The 23,769-nt window shown below is 44.5% G+C and overlaps 2 protein-coding genes across 7 annotated transcripts in view; one reads left to right on the top strand and one right to left on the bottom strand.

Moving 5' to 3' along the window:
• SEC24A (SEC24 homolog A, COPII coat complex component) overlaps positions 1-6,717 on the bottom strand; it is a 93,665-nt gene extending 86,948 nt beyond the window's left edge. Inside the window, exon 1 of one of the 2 annotated variants that reach the window (XM_053566503.1) lies at positions 6,264-6,717. In XM_053566503.1, the coding sequence (XP_053422478.1) occupies positions 6,264-6,360 (97 nt within the window). In that variant the 5' untranslated portion in view covers positions 6,361-6,717. The remainder of the gene's footprint in view (positions 1-6,263) is intronic. The other variant, XM_053566504.1, reaches the window with a different exon arrangement.
• Positions 6,718-18,939: 12,222 nt separating this feature from the next.
• Positions 18,940-23,769, top strand: part of SAR1B (secretion associated Ras related GTPase 1B) — a 37,055-nt gene continuing 32,225 nt past the window's right edge. The window contains exon 1 of one of the 5 annotated variants that reach the window (XM_053566146.1): positions 18,940-19,055. Coding sequence is in view for 1 of the 5 variants with exons in the window: in XM_053566143.1 (XP_053422118.1) it covers positions 19,506-19,526 (21 nt within the window). In the remaining 4 variants the exon portion in view is untranslated. Of the gene's footprint in view, positions 19,156-19,502; positions 19,527-20,069; positions 20,091-23,769 lie in introns of those variants that run through there. The other 4 variants (XM_053566144.1, XM_053566145.1, XM_053566143.1 and 1 more) reach the window with 4 other exon arrangements.

The raw sequence follows: 23,769 nt of genomic DNA, 5'->3' as shown, positions 1-23,769 counted from the left end.
AAATAGTGCACAGAAATTCATTTTCTATTAGTTCTCTTTAAGCAACACATACGTGTTTCATACATTTTGTGTGTATTTCATGACATTTAATTTTTTTTTTGATTTGTGTATTTTAATTTTTATCAGAGAAAAATTCTTCCTCTATTGCTTAGCATGGGTGCGGGAGTGCAATCATAACTCACTATAGCTTCTAATTTCTGGGCTCAAGTAATCCTCCTGCCTCAGCCTCCCAGGTAGCTGGGACTTCAGACACACACCACCACATCCAGGTAAGTTTTCCGTTTTTAATCTTTTTTTGTGTGTGTGTGTGTGTGTGGTTTTTGGCTGGGGCTGGGTTTGAACCTGCCACCTCCAGCATATGGGACCGGCGCCCTACTCCTTGAGCCACAGGCGCTGCCCAAGTTTTCCGTTTTTTATAGATACAAAGTGGTGGCACACAAGACTATAGACCTCAGGAGGACAGCTTGAGTCCATGAGTTTGTGGTTGCAATCAGCTAAGATGATGTCACTACACTCTAGCCGGAGCAAGATGGTGTCTCATAAAAAAAAAAAAAAAATGAATAAAATAATAAAAATAAAACAAAACATACAAGTACTTGTAAGGAGTTTAAGTAAAATTAATTCATGAATATAAAAGTAGAAAATGATTGTTTTTAATACAACATTTTAAATATGTATGCATATCTTTAAATACAAAACTTAAAGATATATTAGCAAATAAAACACTAAATATTATAAGTAGTCATTTTATTATCTCATCAACACCTCTAACATTTCTTATGTTCACGTTAGCCTAAAAAAACTGAGAAGGGAGATTCTTTACTTTGGGAAAATGGAAGATTGCCTTTCTTTAGCGTTATCTTATACTCATCAAATATATTAATTTCATTCCAAAGGATGCCACAAGACTTTTACTGTCAAGCAATCATCTTAACTTGTTTAAGCCCAAGAATTTGAGATGCTGTGACGCCATGGCACTCTACCAAGGGCAGCAGAGACTATCTCAAAAAAAAAAAAAAAAAAAAACTTATTTAATTAAACACCTCATATCACACAGTATATTTAAATTTGATTGCTTGAAGCAACGACTGTGGCCAGGCATTGTGGCACACACCTGTAATTCTGACACTTTGGAAGGTTGAGGCAGATGGACTGCTTGAGCTCAGGAGTGTTAGACCACCCTAACGAAGAGCAAGACCCCCATCTTTACTAAAAGTAAAAAATAGCTCCAGCCACATACACCTGAGCTGGCGGATTTGAATCCAGGCTGGGCCTGCCAAACAACAATGACGGCTGCAACCAAAAAAATAGCGAGGCATTGTGGTGGGCACCTATAGTCCCAGCTACATGGGAGGTGGAGGCAGGAGAATTGCTTGAGCCCAGGAGGTTGCTGTGAGCTGTGCTGTCACAGCACTCTATCCAAGGTGACAGCTTGAGGCTCTGTCTCAATAAATAAATAAATAAATAAGTGTAAAAAATTGCTAATTGTTGGGGTACATGTCTGTAGTCCCAACTACTTGGGAAGCTCAGGCAAGAAGATTGCTTAAGTCCAGCCAACAGTTTGAGGTTGCTATGAGCTATGACACCATGGCACTCTACCCAGGGCAACATAGTGAAACTCTGTCTCAAAAAAAAAAAAAAAAACTCAACAGGGCAGTGCCTGTGGCTCAGTGAATAGGGAGTCGGCCACATATACCGAGGGTGGCAGGTTCAAAACCAGCCCCAGCCACACTAAAACAAAAAAATAGCCGGGCATTTTGGTGGGCGCCTGTAGTCCCAGCTACTCGGGAGGCTGAGGCAAAAGGACTGTTTGAACCCAAGAGTTTGAGGTTGCTGTGAGCTACGACACCACAACACCACAGCACCACGGCAATCTACCAAGGGTGACAAAGTCAAACTATTAAAAAAACAAAATAAAATAAAAAGCTTTGATCATAACTAAAGACTACCTATATTAAAAACATGATCATGAACATGTTTTATATCAGAATGAAACTAAAAGATCTTTAGCTTCTCATTTATTTATCACTTTCAAAATAGAAGTATTAGTTTAAGCCTAGCATTTAAACTAGTGACAAGAAAAAAAAATCCTATATATTCTATTGTTTTGGCTGGTAATAATGAACATAAACCCACAGAAAAGAATAGCTGGAAGTGAGTATTAATCTTATTAACAAATAATTCAGTACTGGGCGGTGCCTATGGCTCAAGGAGTAGGGCTCCAGCCCCATATACCAGAGGTGGTGGGTTTAAACCCAGTCCCAGCCAAAAACTGCAAAAAAAAAAAATAATAATGATAGGGTGGCACCTGTGGCTCAGTGAGTAGGGCGCCAGCCCCATATAGCAAGGGTAGCGGATTCAAACCCGGCCTTGGCCAAACTGCAACCAAAAAAAAAAAAAAAAAATAGCCATGGGCGGCGCCTGTGGCTCAGTGAGCAGGGTGCCGGCCCCATATACCGAGGGTGGAAGGTTCAAACCCAGCCCCGGCCAAACCGCAACAAAAAAATAGCCGGGCGTTGTGGCAGGCGCCTGTAGTCCCAGCTACTTGGGAGGCTGAGGCAGGAGAATCGCCCAAGCCCAGGAGTTGGAGGTTGCTGTGAGCTGTGTGACACCACAGCACTCCACCGAGGGCGATAAAGTGAAACTCTGTCTCTACAAAAAAAAAAAAAAAAAAAATAGCCAGACGTTGTGGCGGGCGCCTGTAGTCCCAGCTACTCGGGAGGCTGAGGCAAGAGAATCGCTTAAGCCCAGGAGTTGGAGGTTGCTGTGAGCTGTGTGAGGCCACGGCACTCTACCAAGGGCCATAAAGTGAGACTCTGTCTCTACAAAAAAAAAAAAAAAATTAAAAAAAATAAAAAATAAAAAATAAAAAAAAATAGCCAGGCGTTGTGGCAGGCGCCTGTAGTCCCAGCTGCTCGGAGGCTGAGACAAGAGAATCACGTAAGCCCAAGAACTGGAGGTTGCTGTGAGCCATGAGACGTCATGGCACTCTACCGAGGGCGGTAAAGTGAGACTCTGTCTCTACAAAAAAAAAAAATAATAATAATAATAATAGTAATAATAAATTCAGTACATGTTTAGTGAACTACACTGCGAAATACCCAATTCTAAAACTTTTTTTAATTTTGAGACAGTCTCACTACGTCGCCCTCGGTAGAGTGCTGTGACATCACAGCTCACAGCAACCTCAAACTCTTGGGCTTAAGCGATTCTCTTGTCTCAGCCTCCCTGGTAGCTGGGACTACAGGAGCCCGCAACAATGCCTGGCTATTTTTTTGTTACAGTTGTCATTGTTGTTTAGCTGGCCTGGGCTGGGTTTGAACCTTGGTGCATGTGGCTGGCGCCCTACCCACTAAGCAACGGGCGCCACCAATTCTAAAACTTTCATTCAACAAAGCTGGTAACTCCTAAAATGTGCTAGACACTGTGGGTAAGTGGAGAAAGATGTGCAAAAGCCAATATTCTTGCTTCCTAGGGCTTATGGTCTAGAGCAGCAGTTCTCAACCTGTGGGTCACGACCCACAGGAACTGTATTAAAGGGCTGCAGCATTAGGAAGGTTGAGAACCCCTGGTCTAGAGAGAAGTCAAATATTATTTTATAAAATTATAATATAACAGTGAAACCCATTTCCCCAGAGGGAAGAAGATCATCCCTCTCACCCACAATTCTATATACAAAAAAGTGAGTTCTGCATCAATATTACAAACATAGAAATGAATATAAAGTGCAGTTTCTGACTACCTTTTTAAGTTGATTTGAATAGTCAATAAAGCCGCTAATATTGGAAGTCATTATTTGCATTTAGCCTTATTACATAATAATCAGATTAAGATCTGTTAATTCAAGCAGTCTTGCATTCTCACTATCAATTTTCGCAAAGGAAATACGTATACACAAATCTCCACAAAGACTTTGAAAAAAAGGGTAACAATCAAAGAGAAATGTCTTGATAAGGAACTCTGTAACAGAATGACACCATACAACATGAAAGCAAGTTATAGAAAAATGAAAATAGTCACTATTAGGTTTTTTGATTATAATATTTTAAAAATCTAAAGATCCAACTATAATGTAATATATAATTTAAGCTTGAAATTTTTCAATAGACTAAGCAGCAATTACTGCCTTGAAACAGTTAATCAAAACTAGATCCCAGCCCTAAAACTTTTTTTTTTTTGGTAGAGACAGAGTCTCACTTTATGGCCCTCGGTAGAGTGCCGTGGCCTCACACAGCTCACAGCAACCTCCAACTCCTGGGCTTAAGCGATTCTCCTGCCTCAGCCTCCCGAGCAACTGGGACTACAGGCGCCCACCACAACGCCCGGCTAAGCCCTGAAACTTTTTGTCACCTCCTAGAAAAATATCCTCTCTCCAATTCACCACCACATTGCTACTCTCTGTATTATTGGTGGGATGAACAATAAAACAACACAATATAGGACATGAGTCATTTATTGAGATTACGTCTAAAAAAAACTTTAGAAATGTGGCTTATAAATACATTGTCAAAATTATATTTTAAAAGAGGCTTGTATTTGCAGTCCTATGACCTTATGCCCTACCTCATCCAACCTGTACTGCAATCACCAGTTACATATCTGAATTTCCAGTTGGCTCTGGGCAACCTATGTACACGGAGTGCTTTCTTACTCTTTTATATTTCTAAGGACAGAAATTAGAAGGTATGCAACAAATGTCTGTTGGACTGAATCAAATCAACACAGTGACAATATCACAATGGTTAGATTCTTTTACCATTTCAATACTATGACAATGATACTTTCATATAAACCCACAAACACATTTAGAGGACTTCCCATTTAAAGTTTACGCAAAATTGCAATTTACAGATTATAAGAAAAACCCTTAGGCGGCGCCTGTAGCTCAGTGGATAGGGTGCCAGCCACATACACCAAAGCTGGCGTGTTCAAATCCGGCCCAGGCCAGCTAAAGCAACAATGACAACTGCAACAGAAAAATAGCCGTGCATTGCGGAGGGCACCTGTAGTCCCACCTACTTGGGAGGCTGAGGCAAGAGAATCGCTTAAGCTCAAGAGTTTGGGGTTGCTGTGAGCTATGACGCCACAGCACTCTACCCAGAGCAACAGCCTGACTCCATCTCAAAAAAAAAAAAGAAAAGAGAAAGAAAAACGCTTAGCCATATGACTTCTTGCTTAAGTTTCTGACCTTAAAATGAATGTTTTAAAATTATTTCATCTTTAGGATAAATGTTACTAAATATACGAGAATAAAATGTAGTTTATATAGTCTGTTACCATAAATTTGGGAAAGAACAATTAAGTCAACACACTTTCAGTGCCTTTTCCCCATTTATTCTTGTTTCTGTCCATGTAGCTGCCTACTCACATTTCTAAAAGTCTTTTAGAGGCATCATTGGCTATTTTCTCCATCACAGCAATCTTAGATTCCAATGGGCAATTTAAGTACTTTAGTATTATTCTACTAGTCTTATTTCCATAAACTAAAAATTTGTAGATAAACTGGTAAGCAGATAAGTTGTTAGCAGAAATCTTTCTTTCTCTACTAGAACATATAATAAACTTAGCAAATCACAACGTAGGGCAATTTAAGGAACCCTAGAAGACTATGACATTCTCACACTAAATGACAAACTAGTGTCACTTGTACACTATCATCAGAAGTTCGGAGAGTTGTGTCCAACCACTTTTCAAGAGATGTAAAGACCTCTAGAAATCAAAAGGGAGTGGCCTAGGTATCATTCTGGTAAGATTCTGGGAGAGATGAGTAAGACCCCTGTGGGGTCTTCCAAAAGCAGTCATTTATTCATCTCCTAAATTCAGACTAAGTAAAACACCGACCCCACTTCAGGGCCTACTGAATTGAGAGGAATCAGACTCTACACCCTGATGTCTAGGAGACTAAGGCGAGATAGCGCGGAGGGTCAAGGCACACAGAAACGATCATCCTGGTATTCGAGGTTTAAGGTATTGACCCAATCTTTATTTTCTCATCCACGTTTACCGAGGGTGTTGCACACAGCAGGTGCTCATTAACTGTTTGCTGACTGAATGAATAAATGTGAAACACTAAGAAGAGCCCGCAGCAACGGGTGCCCTTTCGCCGCGGTCTCGGGGCCCAGCCGCCCACGACCAACCGAGACGGATCCCAACAAGCAGATCACCCTCTCCATTTCTGCAGCATCAAGCAGCAACAGTATCCAAAGGTCAGCTCGAGCCCAGGCCCAGGCTGAGCCAAACCCCCGCCTCCGGGCAGCACTCACCGTTGGTGTAGGGAGACCCCGAGGCCGAGGCGGCCCCGTTCTGGGACTGGGGACCGGTTGGGGCGCCGCCGGAGGCCGGTATTTCCGGCTGGGACATGATGACGGCGGTTGAGTTGGAAGGGCTCGTCAGGGTCGACAGCAGCGCCAAGCGGAGAGCTGGAAGACGACTGCTGAAGAGGATGCAAAGGGCTAACGATTTAGGACTGAAGACCGGGAGAAGAGAGGACGGCACATTAGGCCCGAGGCATAGCGCCACACTCTCCCCAGCCCGCCAGCACCCACAGCCTGGGAGCAGAGGGTTGGGGCCGTTGAGGCCGGTGGGGCCTCGAACGCCTGGCTGAGAGGCAGCAAGCAAATGGGGAGAAGAGGGAGGCCCCGGCCGGAAGTGCCTGTCAGCCGCCCGGGCGCGCAGGCGCGATAGGGACACGTGGCACTTCCGGCTCTGGGCACGCCGCAGCTGCCGGCGCTTTCTGTTCTTTGCGCGGGGCCTCCCCGAGGCCACCTGACAGCTCCCTGGCCTCCCGGCCCAGAGGACTGTACCCGACCTCTCCTGCCACGTCTTTGACGCTCACCGCCGGCCGGAAGTGGCGTGTGTCACCGCTACGGAAATCCCCGCGGTCGACGTAACCTGGCCGGCAGGTCCGGGATCGAAGGGCAATCTGGGCTGCTGTAGCGGCTTTTGTAGGGTAGGACCGACAGTCTAGTGAAGATTTTCTGACACTGCTGACGTAATCGTCCTAAATTGTGACTATACGGCCACTGGTAGCTGAACCGGTTAATGTTCATCGCAGTATTTCGTTTACCATTTCGCCTTCATGTTCCAAGTGTGATAGTAAGGGATTTTGAATAGAGGTGGTTAAACATGTATGTGTTACAAGTGTGATCAAGCCAAGGAGGCCTTTGCTTTTTAACTAGAGGATTCAGAGGCTATTTAATTTTGAAACTGGCTGATTCATAGCATAGTCATCCTAAAATTCATTAGCTGCACTTTTAAGTAGCAGTTTTGTTTCCTCTTCTAAGTTTACAGTAAGGTAAAAAATTCAAACTTCCTTTTTTTGTTTTGCAAGTAGACTTTTTTGACTTTCGTGGACAAAGTGGTAGAAACTGCGGTGATTAGACAACATACACGTAGTTAATGATCTTAGTAATCAACTACTTTCATTCTATTTAGATTTTTCTGCAACAAAAGATTTTTCCTGCTCTGAGCTGATAAAAAGCACTTTACAAATGTATACTCTTGATTAAAATGTCATACTACGGGTTTTGCAATCTCAGGATGAAATACGTCTTGCCTAAATCATTTGACATCAGATGCTTTCTGTGAAATGTTGTACTACCTAGAAAAAAAGCAAGATCTGCTGAACCCTAAACAGGGCAAAAAAAAGGTATAAACTACTGTCATACCTGAAAAACAAGCAGCAAAAACTGAACTCACTAAATATTAAATTTTAGCTCAGTGACCGTAGCAGTGGTTACAGTGTCAGCCACATACACCGAGGTTGGCAGGTTCAAACCCAGCCCGGGCCAGGTAAACAACAATGACAACTGCAACAAAAAATAGCCTGGCGTTGTGGCAGGCATCTTTAATCCCAGCTACTTAAGAGACTGAGGCAAGAGAATCACTTAAGCCCAAGAATTAGAGGTTGCTGTGAGCTGTGACACTACCGCACTCTCCCAAGGGTGACAGAATGTCTCAAATTAATATTAAATTTTATTCGAACCCTCTTGATGCCCTTGGCCTCAGAACTGCACAAGAAGTGTATTTGCTATAAGTGGAATTTGACAATTATATTCCTTTGGATAAGATCCACATACAAAATCTTCTTGCAGAGCCAGGCTCTGTGGTTCATACCTGTAATCCCAGCAATTTGGGAGGCTGAAGCAGGTGGATTACTTGAGCTCAGGAATTAGAGACCAAAGTGAGCTAAGAGCAAGAGCCCATCTCTACTAAAATTAGAAAAACTAGCCAAGGGGTGCCTGTAGTCCCAGTTACTTGGGAGGCTGAAGCAAGAGAATCTCCTGAGCCCAGGAGTTTGAGGTTGCTATGAGCTATGATGCCACATCACTGTACCAGGGAGAAAGAGTAAAAAAAAAAATCCTTGGATGAATGATGATAATTTTGGTCAAACTGTTTTTAGTTTAGATTCACTATAACAAAATCCCAAATCATATATCCAAGAACACATAAAAAAATACACAAACACGGGTAGTGCCTATGGCTCAAGGAGTAGGGTGCTGGCTCCATACGTCGGAGGTGGCGGGTTCAAACCCATCCTTGGCCAAAAACTGCAAAAAAAAAAAAAAGATACACAAACACAAGCTTTTCTATATTTTAAAGAGAAAATAGAACTTAGAGAAACTGGACCTTCATGAGGTCAGACAGAAAATCAAGGTCACTTTTTTTCTTTTTTTTTTTTTTTTGAGACAGAGCCTCAAGCTGTCACCCTGGGTAGAGTGCTGTAACATCGCAACTCACAGCAACCTGCAACTCCTGGGCTCAAGCGATTCTCCTGCCTCCACTTCCCAAGTAGCTATGACTACAGGCACCTGCCGCAACGTCCGGCTATTTTTTGGTTGTAGCCATCGTTGTTTGGCAGGCCTGGGCTGGATTCAAACCCACCAGCTCAGGTGTATGTGGCTGACACCTTAGCTGCTTGAGCCACAGGCACCAAGCCAGGTCACTTTTTTTTTTTTCTGACAGAGTCTCACTATGTCACCCACGGTAGAGTGCTGTGTGAGCCATAGCTCACAGCAATCTCAAACTCTTGGGCTTAAGCAATTCTCTTGCCTCAGCCTCCCAAGTAGCTGGACTACAGGTCCCCGCCACAACACCTGGCTATTTTTTTGTTGTAGTTGTCACTGTTGTTTGGCAGGCCCCGGCTGGGTTCAAACTGCCAGCCCCAGTATATGCGGCTGGCATCCTAGCTGCTGAGTTACAGGCGCCGAGCCCAAGGTCACTCTTAAAATAAGCAAATTCTGAGGCTTATTCTCAAACTTAACATTAATTATTTTTTTGCAACTCCATTTGAATGATCTTGGTTGATCTTGGCACAGAGGTATGATTTGGTTAAATCAATCTTTGAACTTTGTTCTTTTGATTTAGAAAGTACATAATCTAATTGGTTAAATCAGGTTAAAGGAACATAAATAAACAATGCTTTTTCTAAAATTTATTCTACTGGGGAGGGGGATTGGTGTGCTCCCACTTAATGGGCACAACAACAGTGACTCTACCTTAAAAATACAAACATTGTAACCTAATTGTTTGTACCCTCACATTGATCTGAACTTTTTTTTTTTTTTGATACAGATTTTCAAGCTGTCACTCTGGGTAGGGTGCTGTGGCACCACAGCTCACAGCAACCTCCAACTGTTGGACTCAAATGATCCTCTTGCCTCAGTTTTTCTATTTTTAGTAGAGATAAGGTCTCACTTTTTTCTCAGGCTGGTCTTGAACCCATGAGCTCAAGCTATCCACCCACCTCAGCCTCCCAGAGTGCTAGGATTACAGGCGTGAGCCACTGGGCCTGGCCCTCTTAACTTTTAAATGAAATATATATTACAGACACACACACACATACACATGAATGCTAAAAAAAAATTATTCTACCCATGTTTCCCTATTGCTATTATCACTCCCAGGGCCTGGCATGGTGGCTCACACCTGTAATCATAGCAGTTTGTGAGACTGAGGCAAGAGGACCACTGAGAGAATCAGTTTCTATAAAAAATAAAATAGGCCAGGTGCAGTGGCTCATGCCTGTAATCCTAGCACTTTGGGAGGCTGAGGTGGGTGGATACCTTGCAAGACCCTGTCTCTCCCAAAAATAGAAAAAACTGAGGCAAGAGGATTGCTTGAGCCCAAAAGTTGGAGGTTGCTATGAGCTGTGATGCCAGAGCAGTCTATCCAGGACAACAGTTTGAGACTCTGACTCCAAAACAAAAATAAAAATAGGCTCAGCGCCTGTGGCTCAAGCGGCTAATATGACAGCCACATATACCTGAGCTGGCGGGTTCAAATCCAGCCTGGGCCGGCCAAACAACAATGATGGCTGCAACCAAAAAATAGCCAGGCATTGTGGTGGGCTCCTGTAGTCCCAGCTACTTGGGAGGTGGAGGCAGGAGAATAGCTTGAGCCCAGGAGTTGGAGGTTGCTGTGAGCTGTGATGCCACGGTACTCTACCCAGGGTGACAGCTTGAGGCTCTGTCTCAATAAATAAATAAATAAATATAAATATAAATAAATAATAGCAGGGCATCGTGGTATGTGCACCTGTAGTCCCAGCTGCTCTGGAGGCTGAGGCAAGAAGATCACTTGAGCCCAGGCGTTTGAGGTTGCAGTGAGCTATATAATGATGCTACTGAACTCTAACACACTGGCAACAGCTGGACTCGCAAAAAAAAGTAAAAATGCAATAATATTTTTTATTTTTTTGAGACAGTGTCACACTGTTGCCCTCGATAGAAGTGCTATGGCATCATAGCTCATAGCAACCTCAAACTTGAGGGCTTGAGCAATCCTCCTGCCTCAGACTCTCAAGTAGCTGGGACTACAGGTATATGCCATGAAACCTGGCTAGTTTTTCTTTTTTTGGTAGAGAAGGGTCTGGCTCTTGCTCAGGCTGGTCTCAAGCTGCTGAGCTCAAGCAGTCACTTGCCTTACCCTCCCAGAGTGTTAGGATTACAAGCATGACCCACGGGATCTGCCACAATAATAATTTCTTAAAAACTTTAGTTAAGCGGGCGGCACCTGTGGCTCAAGGAGTAGGGCGCCGGTCCCATATGCCGGAGGTGGCGGGTTCAAACCCAGCCCCGGCCAAAAACCACAAAAAAAAAAAAAAACTTTAGTTAAGCTCTCAAACATTTTTTTACACTTTTTTTTTTCCATTGAGGCATTTTATTTTTAAGTGTATATTACATCCCTAGAAAAAGAATCCCAGTACTGGGCATCTACCCAGAAGGAAAAAAATCCTTTTATCATAAGGACACTTGTACTAGACTGTTTATTGCAGCTCAATTTACAGTTGCCAAAATGTGGAAACAGCCTAAATGCCCACCAACCCAGGAATGGATTAACAAGCTGTGGTATATGTATACCATGGAATACTATTCAGCCATTAAAAAAAAATGGAGACTTTACATCCTTTGTATTAACCTGGATGGAAGTGGAAGACATTATTCTTAGTAAAGCATCACAAGAATGGAGAAGCATGAATCCTATGTACTCAATCTTGGTATGAGGACAATTAATGACAATTAAGGTTATGGGGGGGAAGCAGAAAGAGGGAGGGGGGTGGGGCCTTAGTGTGTGTCACACTTTATGGGGGCAAGACATGATTGCAAGAGGGACTTTACCTAACAATTGCAATCAGTGTAACTGGCTTATTGTACCCTCAATGAATCCCCAACAATAAAAAAAAAAAGAAAAGAAAAAGAATCCCAGGATTTTCCATCCTGTGTGTTTTTTTCTTGCTTCTTAGTGGTTCATGATGCCAGCTAAAGTTGTCAGTTCAATGAAACCAAACTGGTGGGATGGGAACAGATTATTCTGCCATTTTTCTACATCTTTGCACATCAAACTGATATCCACACTTGTTTAACCTGCCTGTGAGGTTCATAACAATTTTCTCAGCTCTGTGATCATTGATGATTTAAATTCACCAATGTGGGCCAGGTGTGGTGGCTCACACCTGTAATCCCAGTACTTGAGAGGCCGAGGCAGGTGAATTGCCTGAGCTCACAAGTGTGAGACTAAACTGAGCAAGAGCAAGACCCCATCTCTAAAAAAATAGCTGGGCACTGTGGTGGGCGCCTGTAGTCCTAGCTCCCTAGGAGGCTGAGGCAAGAGAATCATTTGAACCCATGAGTTTGAGGTTGCTGTGAGCTAAGATGCCACAGCAGTCAACTAAGGATGAGACTCTGTCTCAAAAATAAATAAATAAATAAATAAATAAAAATAAATTCACCAGGTGGTGCCTGTGGCTCAACGGAGTAGGGCACCAGCCCCATATGCCGGAGGTGGCCGGTTCAAACCCAGCCCCGGCCAAAAACTGCAAAAAATAAATAAATAAATAAATTCACCAATGTAACCATGCTTCATCATCACAGTTAAAAACCAGACAATGACTTTGGAGCATGGCCTCATAAGTACCTGGTATTTGTCTCTCTTTTCGGCATTGTCAATGCTCTTAAGAGCATCAACCAGGGCTCACGTGGTCAAGACCAGCCTGAGCGAGAGCGAGATCCTATCTCTAAAAATAGCCAGGAATTATGGCCGGCGCCTGCAGTCCCAGCTACTTGGAAGGCCGAGGCAGGAGAATCACTTGAGCTCAAGAGTTTGAAGTTGCAGTGAGTTATGATGCCAGGGCACTCTACCAAGAGCAACAAAGTGAGACTCTGTCTCAAAAAAAAAAGCATCAACCAGGGCATTCACGTGCACCATTATGGTGGCACAGAAAGATGGTGGAAAGACATTTTTTAACTTTCTTTTTTTTTTTTTTTGTACAGACAGAGTTTCACTTTATGGCCCTCAGTAGAGTGCCATGGCATCACACAGCTCACAGCAACCTCCAACTCCTGGGCTTAAGCGATTCTCTTGCCTCAGCCTCCCGAGTAGCTGGGACTACAGGCGCCTGCCACAACGCCCAGCTATTTTTTGGTTGCATTTCAGCCGGGGCCGGGTTTGAACCCGCCACCCTCGGTATATGGGGCCAGCGCCTTACAGACTGAGCCACAGGCGCCGCCCTAACTTTCAATGTAAAATATTGATACCAACTGTTTAAGTGAGGTGAAACAACATATAAAAACAGTTAAGTTTTATATTAAGTATTTACCTATATGTACTGTATACTACCATACAATTTTCTAAACTGATGTCAGTAATATAGTCTACCTGTTTTATATTTCCCAGAACAAGACCCTTCTGCCACAATTCATATGTCCATTATAAGATTTTTTGCACATTATTTTCAGAGCCTTCAACCCTACTTAACAAAATATAAACAATACAAAAAAGTGAGAAGAAACTATTTCAGTAAGGAGATAATTACTATACCAGTGGTTCTCAACCTTCCTAATGCCATGGCCATTCCTAAGTGCTATGGCATCATAGCTCATAGCAACCTCAAACTCGGGGGCTTGAGCAATCCTCCTGCCTCAGACTCTCAAGTAGCTGGGACTACAGGTATCTGCCATGAAACCTGGCTAGTTTTTCTTTTTTGGGGATCTGTTCCCATCCCACCAGTTTGGTTTCATACAGTTCCTGTGGGTCGCAACCCACAGATTGAGAACTGCTGCACTATACTAAAAATATTCCATTTTGGGCTGGGTCCAGTGGCTCACACCTGTAATCCTAGCACTCTGGGAGGCAGAGGCAGGTTGATTGCTTGAACTCAGGAGACCAGTCTGAGCAAGAGTGAGACCCTCATCTCTAAAATCAGCTGGTTGTGGCAGGCATCTGTAGTCCAACCTACTTGGGAGGCTGAGGCAAGAAGATTGATTGGACCCAGAAGTTTGAGGTTGCTGTGAACTATGACACCATGGCACACTACCCTGGCTGACAAGGGTGACAAAGTGAGACCCTCTCACAAAAAGAAAAAAAAAAAAAAACAAGAATATTCCATTTCATCTGAGTATTTATTTTGAAGGGAAACAGAATTCCTAATAAAATTGCTGATGTGCAGAAGTAGGCTTAGGGTCACACCAGGGCCCCTTTTCCTGCTTGCTCATTGTCAATAATAAGTAGCAGCAACTCAGTTTACTTTTCAGGAAATTATTTTACATCCTGCAATTATTTCTTTTATTTTCTTTTCTTTCTGAGACAAGAGTCTCACTTTGTCTCCCTTGGTAGAGCACCGTGGCACATCATAGCTCACAGCAACCTCAAATTTTTGGGCTCAAGCGTTTCTCTTTTTTTTTTTCCAGTTTTTGGCCGTGGCTGGGTTTGAACCCGCCACGTCCAGCATATGGGGCTTGTGCCCTACTCCTTTGAGCCACAGGCGCCACCCTTTTTTTTTTTTTTTTTTTTTTGAGACAGGGCCTCAAGCTGTCACCCTGGGTAGAGTGCCGTGGCATCACAGCTCACAGCAACCTCCAACTCTTGGGCTTAAGCAATTCTCTTGCTTCAACCTCCCAAGTAGCTGGGACTATAGGCACCCGCCACAAAGCCCAGCTATTCTTTTGTTCGTTTGTTTGTAGTTGTTATTGTTGTTTGGCAGGCCCAGGCTAGATTCGAACCTGCCAGTTCTGGTGTATGTAGCTAGCACCTTAGCCACTTGAGCTACAGGCACTGAGTCATCAAGCAATTCTCTTGCCTCCGCCTCCTAAATAGCTGGGACTATAGGCCCCTACCACACACTTGGCTATTTTTTAGAGATGGGGGTCTCACACTTGCTCAGGCTGGTCTCGAACCTGTGAGCGCAGGCAATCCACCCACCTTGGCCTCCCAGAGTGCTAGGAATATAGGTGTGAGCCACCTCACCCCCAAAAGTTCTAATTATACATAGGTTTATACAAACAATAGTTTCACTTACTAACACGCTCTTGTGGCTGCATTTTAGGAACAATTATTTTTGGACATCTGTTGGTATCTGAAGTCACCTGCTCTAAAGCTACATCACAAGTACCCTCATCCCACACCAAGCCAGTAAATCCAGTTGCTTTCTCTCAAAACAATGTTCTCACATCCTGGTTAGTTTTCAACATCTTGCACTCGAACTAGTGAAACAGTCTTTCCAGATTCCTTCTGCCTAATCCATCCTACATGTTGAATTGAACCCCTAAAATACTGATTGTTCTTTTTTATTTTCCTCTACCCTCAAATCTACATTTGCTCCCCCTTCCCACTCTGCCAAGTTAAAATTTTTCATCTTGGCCAGGCACATTGGCTGATGGATTGGCTCTGAGAGCTGAGGCTGGTGGATTGCTTGAGCTCAGGAGTTTCACACCAGCCTGAGCAAGAGTGAGAATCTGTTTCTACTAAAACAGAAAAAAGAAAACCTAGCCAAGTGTTGTGGCAGGTGCCTGTATTCTCAGCTACTTGAGAAGCTGAGGCAAGAAGATTGCTCAGGCTCGGGTGTTTGAGGTTGCTTGTGAGCTATAATACCTCAGCACTCAAGGCTGGGCACAGTGGCTCATGCCTGTAAGCCCAGCACTCTGGGAAGCCAAGGCTAGTGGATCCCTTGAGCTCAGGAGTTCAAGAGCAGCCTGAGCAAGAGCAAAACCCCATCTCTAAAAATAGCCAGGCATTGTGGTGGATGCCTATAGTCCCAGCTACTCAGGAGGCTGAGGCAAGAGAACCGCTTGAGCCCAGGAGTTTGAGGTTGCTGTGAACTGTGCTGTCACCACACTCTACAGAGGGGGATAAAGTGAGACAAACAAAAAAACACCATGGCAGTCTACCCAGGGTGACAGAGCAAGACTGTCTCAAAAGAAACAAACGATATTTCTCATCTCATGCCAAGTAAAGTCCAAAGTGATCCTCACCTCCTTCAAGACTCTATGATCTAGCCTTCCTACCTCTCTGGCCTCATTATCTTCCACACTTTTTTTTTTTTTGAAACAGAGTCTCACTATGTCGCCCTGGGTATAGTGCTGTGGCATCACAGCTCACAACAACCTCAAACTCTTGGGCTTAAGCGATTCTCTTGCCTCAGCCTCCGGAGTAGCTGGAACTACAGGCACCCACCACAATGCCCGGCTATTTTTTGGTTGCAGTTGTCATTGTTCTTTAGCAGGCCCTGGTGAGGTTCAAACTCACCACCCTTGGTGTATGTGGCAGCACCCTCCTCACTGAGCTACAGGCGCTGAGCCTCCACCCTACTTCTTATGTATTCCACTCAGACACATTTGCTATTTCTTTAACTGTTCAAGCAGAAGTCTGCCTTTATGCTTTTCTGTTACATGAGATGCTTTTCCCCAAAACAACCAGGAAGCTCAATCTCCCTGCTTCAGGCCTTTGTTCAAATGTTAGTGCCACTGTGCCACCCAGTCACCATGTGAATAAAACAGCCGGGGCACGGATTAGAAGTACATGCTTGCAAGAGGTGGGCTTCCTATAGATGCAGGGAAAAGCCCCGAAAAACCTCTGCTGTGGCCTTTTATGGAAACATAGAACAGGTGGGGGGAGGCATGTACAGGATCCAGGTGCTTAATGATTGCTATGTGCTCTTTCCCCACGGGCACAACCCCTACCCTCTTGCACCACAAATGTCCAAGGTTCACCTGTTTGCTAAGGAACCATCGATCTTATCTCATTAATGCATGCAGTGCTTGAGCCTTTTCTCCAGGCTGCAAAACATCTCCATGCCGGCTGGGAGACTCTCCTGCTCCCATCGCCTCCCTCAAGAACCGGTGACTGGGCTTGGTGCCTGTAGCTCAAGCCACTAGGAAACCAGCCACGTATACCTGAGCTGGTGAGTTTGAATCCATCCTGGGCCTGCCAAACAACAATGACAACTACAACCAAAAAAATACCCAGGTGTTGTGGCGGGCACCTGTAGTCCCCGCTACTTGGGAGGCTGAGGCAAGAGAATCACTTAAGCCCAAGAGTTTGAGGTGACCCCATGGCACTCTACGCAGGGTGACACAGTGACCGCACCTATAAGCCTGGTGTTCAGTCTCCTTCAGAAGAGGCCTTTCCTAAATATGCTGTACAAGAGTGCATTCTCCTTACTAATTCTCTTATCCTGCTTATCTTTCTTCATAACACTTCTCATCGTTTTTATAGAATTATCTGTTTATCTTTCTCCAGTGGAATATATCTACACATATCCTGATGATTATTTTTTATCTTAGCCAAATTAGTCTAATATTTATTTATTTTCTTTTTGAGACAGAGTCTCAAGCTGTTGCCCTGGGTAGAGTTCCATGGCAGCACTGCTCACAGCAACCTCAAATTCTTGGGCTTAAGCGATTCTCTTGCGTCAGCCTTCCAAGTAGCTGGGACTACAGGCATCCACCACAGTGCCCGGCTATTTTTGGTTACAGTTGTCATTGTTGTTTGGCGGGCCGGGGCTAGATTCGAACCTGTCTGCTCTGGAGTATGTGTCTGGCGCCTTCACGGCTTGAGCTACAGACACCGAGCCCTTAGTCTCATATTTACTGTATATCCTGTTGATTCTAAGGTAATCATCCCTGTTTTCTTGTTAGACAACAGAGAGTAGAGATGAAGAACTGTGTCTTACCCACCTGTGTATTCTCAGCACTTGACTTGAGGTCTTACACTTAAAGGGTATTGTATTCAATAAACTTTCATTCTTGTTGAGACAGAATCTCACTCTGTTGCCCTGGTTAGAGTGCCGTGAAGTCAGTCTAGTTCACAGTGACTTCAAACTCCTGGGTTCAAGAGATCCTCCTGCCTCAGCCTCCCATGCTGGGACTACAAATGACTGCCAGGACACCCAGCTGATTTTTCTATTTTTAGTTGAGACTGAGTCTTGCTTTTGCTGAAGCTGGTCTCAAACTCCTGAGCTCAAGCAATCCTCCCATTTTGGCCTCCCAGAGTGCAAGGTCAATAAACATTTTTTAATATATAAATTTAAAGCATCATCTCTCCTATTCTATTTTGACCCTCACTAATTCAGTACTATGAGTTCCTATTGCACTTACTGACTCAACCATATCACTCACTAGCACTTGTTTCTAATGTGTTTTGTTCTCTAATTCTTTTAGGTTCTCAACTATTATTCTGTATTATGACCCATCTGATACAAATCCATTCTTATAGCTGAAATGACATTAGCCTCTGTTCAGGCCCCACGCTCCCTGGATACTATATCAAATTCCAATTCTTTCCTTATTTATTTATTTATTTATTTATTTTGAAACAGAGTCTCAAGTTGTTGCCCTGGTTAGTGTGCTGTCACAGCCTAGCTCACAGCAACCTCCAACTCTTGGGCTCAAGCGATCCTCTAGCCTCAGTTTTTCTATTTTTAGTAGAGATTGGGGGGGGGGTCTTGCTTTTTGCTCAGGCTGGTCTCAAACTAGTGATCTCAAGCAATTCGCCCGCTTTTGCCTCCTAGAGTGCTAGAATTACAGGCGTGAACCACCCTGCTGGGCCCCAATTCTTTCCTTTTCTAACCCCAAATACCTCCATCTCCACACCCTCAACAGGTGCCCTGACACCACAGTCTTAGAGATTTCAGATGCAGCTTCCCCTCTAAACCTACTTTTTTCTCATGACACGTTCTGATGAATGACTTCACCAGACCAGCCCCTCCCTTCTGCCCTCCCTCCCTCCTTTCCTTCCTTCAAAAAGTATTTGTTAAGATTCAGGTATGGTGCTTTGAGCCTATAATTCCAACTACTGGAGAGGCTGAGGCAGGAGGACTACTCGAGCCTGGGAGTTCAAGGCTGCAGTGAGCTCTAATCGTATCACTGCACTCCTGCCTGGGATACAGAGTGAGATCTCATCCCTTAAATTCACACACACACACACACACACACACACACACACACACACACACACACACACACACGTGGTCACGTGTGAGAGAGAGGGGCGGGGATACTTTTCACTTGCCAGCCACTATCCAAAACAGGACACAGACAAGGTCTATTCCTTCTATGGAGTTTACAATTGGAGAAAACAAAATAAACACCCCTTCAGGCGGGTGGGGAGGCCGGAAAGCTGATTGATCTACGCAAGGGTTTTGTGTGGGTGGGTGGGTGGGGCAGACAGTCTGTCTGCTCTGGGAAATTGGCAGGGGAACTGCTAAGATGCGGAACTCTGGGAGCGCGGGGCTGTGATCCTGCGGACCGTCGCTATTGAGGCGCCTGCCGGCCCGGAAAAAGGTGATACGAACTGGGGTTCGGCAGCCATCGCTCTTTGCAGTTTGATCTTCCGAGTGTAGGGCTGAGGCTAAGCAAAAGGTTGCGTTCTCTCCAGTTGCAGGTGAGTGCCAGCCCATCCTGGGTGGACCGTCGGGAGACACCTGTGGATCCCCGGGAAGGCGCACTTTTAGAGCCTACGCTCACGTAGGGCCCCTGCCAGTAGCCCTGAGAGGAAGGGTTGCTTGATTTTCGCCCTGGAAATCAGGGGCGCGAGAGAGGACAGGTCCCTCCTTCGATCCACAAGTCATCTCCATAGGGGCAGGATATTGCTGCTATCACACGCTTGGTTATTTCAGGAAAGAACGAGATGACTTCAGGCAAGCTCCTTCCTTCCCCTGGGCCTCAGTTTCCTCACCTGGTAAAGGTGAAGGTGACGGGGATCATTGACAGCTGAAGAGGCAGTGACATGGCATGGTGTTTTCAGCTTTCCCGGTTAGTGTGGAGGCAAACTGAGCTTCCTTACTAGTAGCGGTTAAAGTTTTGCAATAGTCCAAGTCTCAGTTGGGTGGAAAAAAGATACTGTTGGGAAAACTGTAATGATTTATCAAGTTTTCAAGGTATCCTAACAAAGTTCGGCTTCATGCTCAGTGGTTAGAGTGCTGGCCTTCTAAATCAGAGGTCGCAAGTTCGATTGTTGCTGAGGCCTCCAGGTGATTTTTTTATTTTATTTTTTTTTTTTTTTTTGTAGCCGTGGCGTCACACGGCTCACAGCAACCTCTAACTCCTGGGCTTCCGCGATTCTCTTGCCTCAGCCTCCTGAGTAGCTGGGACTACAGGCGCCCGCCACAACGCCCGGCTATTTTTTTTTGTTGTTGCAGTTTGACCGGGGCTGGGTTTGAACCCGCCACCCTCGGCATATGGGGCCGGCGCCCTACTCGCTGAGCCACAGGCGTCTAGCAAGATAAAATTTTGTTTTAAAAGAGCGAAAACTCCGATTTAGCTAAAAGAACAAAATTCGTCAAGAATTTAAAGGGTTTGATAGATTGGGAAAATGAGGTGAGGAAATCCTTTTAACTTGAAAAGTTAAAATAAGTATTATTTATTTGCATGTTTTTATATCAAGTGTCTTAATTTGAGAAAGCCCTACGTTCAGTGTTAAAATAGCAAGAGTAAATCTCATTGAAACAAAGAAAGAGGGAAAAGAAAGGAACATTTATTGATATGGATAAGATGCTAGGTAAACACACAGCAATCCACCAAGGAAATGAATAGTATCTCTATTATACAGATGACAAATAAATTCAAATTTACAGTTTGTCAATAATTAGTGGTAAACCTATATATTGAAGCAATGTGTATATCTACTATTGTACCTTTCAGTAGATTTGTGTTTGTCACCAAATTTTTTTTTTTTTTGTCAAGACAGACTCTCACTTTGTCACCCTTGGTAGAGTGCTCTTGTGATACAGCTCACAGCAACCTCCAGCTCTTGGGCTTAGGTGATTCTCTTGCCTCAGCCTCCTGAGTAGCTGGGACTACAGGTGCCTGCCACAATGCCCGACTTTTTTTTGTTGTTGCAGTTTGGCCGGATCCAGGTTTGAACCCACCACCCTTGGTATATGGGGCCGGCGCCCTACTCACTGAGCCACAGGCACTGCTGGTCACCAAAATATTTTGAACTTAAAAAATTTTAATATAGGTGGCACCTGTGGCTCAAAGGAGTAGGGTGCTGGCCCCATATGCCGGTGGTGGCGGGTTCAAACCCAGCCCTGGCCAAAACCGCAAAAAAAAAAAGTCGATATAGTTCATTGACATTTTTTGATTCTGTAGAAAAGGAAAGAGGTATCTTCATTTTAGAAATGTTAGAAAAAGGGAGGCAGAAGCAGGTTGATTGTTTGAGCTTAGGAGTTGGAGACCAGTCTGAGCAAGAGTGAGAACCCCATCTCTAAAACAGTTGGGCCTTGTGGCAGGCGCCTGTAGTCCCACTAACTTGGGAGGCTGAGGCAGGAAGATTGCTTGAGCCCAGAAGTTTGAGGTTGCTGTGAACTATGATGCTATGGCACACTACCCTGGCTGACAAGGGTGAGAAAGTGAGACTCTGTTGCAAAAAATAAATAAAAATAAGAAACCAAAAAAAGAAACAAGAATATTCCTTTTCATCTGAGTATTTATTTTGAAGGGAAACAGAATTCCTAATAAAATTTGCTGATGTGCAGAAGTAGGCTTAGGGTCACACCAGGGCCCCTTTTCCTGCTTGCTCATTGTCAATGATAAGTAGCAGCAACTCAGTTTACTTTTCAGGAGGTGGGAAATTATTTTATGTTCTGCAATTTCTTTCTTTCTTTCTTTTTGTCTGTCTCACTTTGTCTCCCTTGGTAGAGCACCGTAGCGTCATAGCTCACAGCAACCTCAAACGTTTGGGCTCAAGCATTTCTCTTGCCTCAGCCTCCTAAGTAGCCTGGAGTACAGGCCCCTGCCACAACACTTGGCTATTTTTTAGAGAGGAGGTCTCACACTTGCTCAGGCTGGTCTCAAACCTGTGAGCACAGGCAGTCTACCCACTTTGGCCTCCGAGAGTGCTAGGATTACAGGTGTGAGCCACCTCACCCCAAAAAGTTCTAATTATAAACAGATTTATACAAACAATAGTTTCACTTACTAAAACACTCTTGTGGCTGCATTTTAAGAACAATTATTTTTGGATATCTGTTGGTTATCTGAAGTCACCTGCTCTAAAGCTACATCACAACTACCCTCAAGAGAATGGCTTGAGTCCCATAGTGTGAGGTTGCTGCCAGCTATGACTTCACGGCACTCGATTGGGGGTGACAAAGTGAGACTCTGTCTCACACACCAAAAAAAGCTTACAAATTAGAATTTTCGGTTGCAGTTTGGCCGAGGCCGGGTTTGAACGTGTTACCCTTGGTATATGGGGCCAGCGCTCTACTCACTGAGCCACAGGTGCCACCTTAGAATTTTCTAGTAGTGAATTCTACAGCAGTATTTCTCCATCCACTTCTTTAGGTACATACTTGCCTAAAACTCAATTAAATTATTTCTCTGCAAAACATTACTAAGAAAATAATTTTTAAATCATATTATTGAAAAGTTTCTTTTCTGGCGGCACCTGTGGCTCAGGGAGTAGGGCGCCAGCCCCATAGCCGAGGGTGGAGGGTTCAAACCCAGCCCCAGCCAAAAAAAAAAAAAAAGAAAAGAAAAGTTTCTTTTCCTTGTGTGTAGCTTTAAGAACAACTCCAATTAAAGGATTGAATTTGTCGTCATGTATGTCAATTTTCATTTTCTTAGTTCAATATTGGCAAGTTCAGTACTCAGACTCACACCTTTATTTATTTATTTATTTATTCATTTAAGACAGAGCCTCAAGCTGTTGCCCTGGGTAGAGTGCTGTAGCATCATAGCTCACAGCAACCTACAACTCCTGGGCTTAAGCAATTCTTTTGCCTCAGCTTCCCAGGTAGCTGGGACTACAGGTGCCCACCACAGTGCCAGGCTATTTTTTGGTTGTAGTTGTCATTGTTGTTTGGCAGGCCTAGGCTGGATTCAAACCCACCAGTTCTGGTATATGTGGCTGGTGCCTTAGCCACTTGAGCTACAGGCACTGAGCCTATTTATTTATTTTTTGAGACAGAGTCTTGATATGTCACCCTTGGTAGAGTGCTGTGGCATCATAGCTCACAGCAACCTCAAACTCTTGGGCTTAAGCGATTCTTTTGTCTCAGCCTCCCAAGTAGCTGGGACTACCGGTGTCTGCCACAATGCCCGGATATTTTTTTGTTGCAGTTTGTTTAGCTGGCCCAGGCTGGGTTTAAACCTTCCACCCTCGGTGTATGTGGCTGGCGCCGTAACCACTGTGCTACGGGCACCAAGCCTTTGGTTTTAACTTTTAATGAAGTGTTCTTTTTTTTTTTTTTTTTTGGGTGGGGGATAGAGTCTTACTCTGCTGCCTTGGGTAGAGTGCTGTGGTGATGTAACTCAAAGTAACCTCAAACTCTTGGGCTCAAGCTGTTCTCTTGTCTCAGCCTCCCAAGTAGCTGGGACTTCAGGTGCCTGCCATAACACCAGGCTAGTTTTTTCTAGTTTTTAGTAGAGAGGAGGTCTCGCTTTTGCTCAGGCTTTTCAAACACCTGAGGTCAGGCAGTCCACTCACCTTGCCCTCTTAGAGTGCTAGGATTACAGGCGCAAGCCACCGGGCCCAGCCACTCAGAATGATTTTTAAAAAGGAACAAATAGATGGGCGGCGCCTGTGGCTCAGTGAGTAGGGCGCCGGCCCCATATACCGAGGGTGGTGGGTTCAAACCCAGCCCCGGCCAAACTGCAACAAAAAAAATAGCCAGACCTAGCCGGGCGTTGTGGCGGGCGCCTGTAGTCCCAGCTACTCGGGAGGCTGAGGCAGGAGAATCGCCTAAGCCCAGGAGTTGGAGGTTGCTGTGAGCTGTGTGACGCCACGGCACTCTACCGAGGGCCATAAAGTGAGACTCTGTCTCTACAAAAAAAAAAAAAAAAAGAGACTCATTTATAGGGCGGCGCCTGTGGCTCAGCGAGTAGGGCGCTGGCCCCACATGCCGAGGGTGGCGGGTTCAAACCCAGCCCCGGTCAAACTGCAACAACAAAAAAAAAATAGCCGGGCGTTGTGGCGGGCGCCTGTAGTCCCAGCTACTAGGGAGGCTGAGGCAAGAGAATCGCGGAAGTCCAGGAGTTAGAGGTTGCTGTGAGC

Source organism: Nycticebus coucang, chromosome 17, assembly GCF_027406575.1.
Source record: "Nycticebus coucang isolate mNycCou1 chromosome 17, mNycCou1.pri, whole genome shotgun sequence".
NCBI lineage: Eukaryota > Metazoa > Chordata > Mammalia > Primates > Lorisidae > Nycticebus > Nycticebus coucang.
Note: the sequence above shows the minus strand (reverse complement) of the source record. Positions and strands in the feature narration are given on the sequence as shown.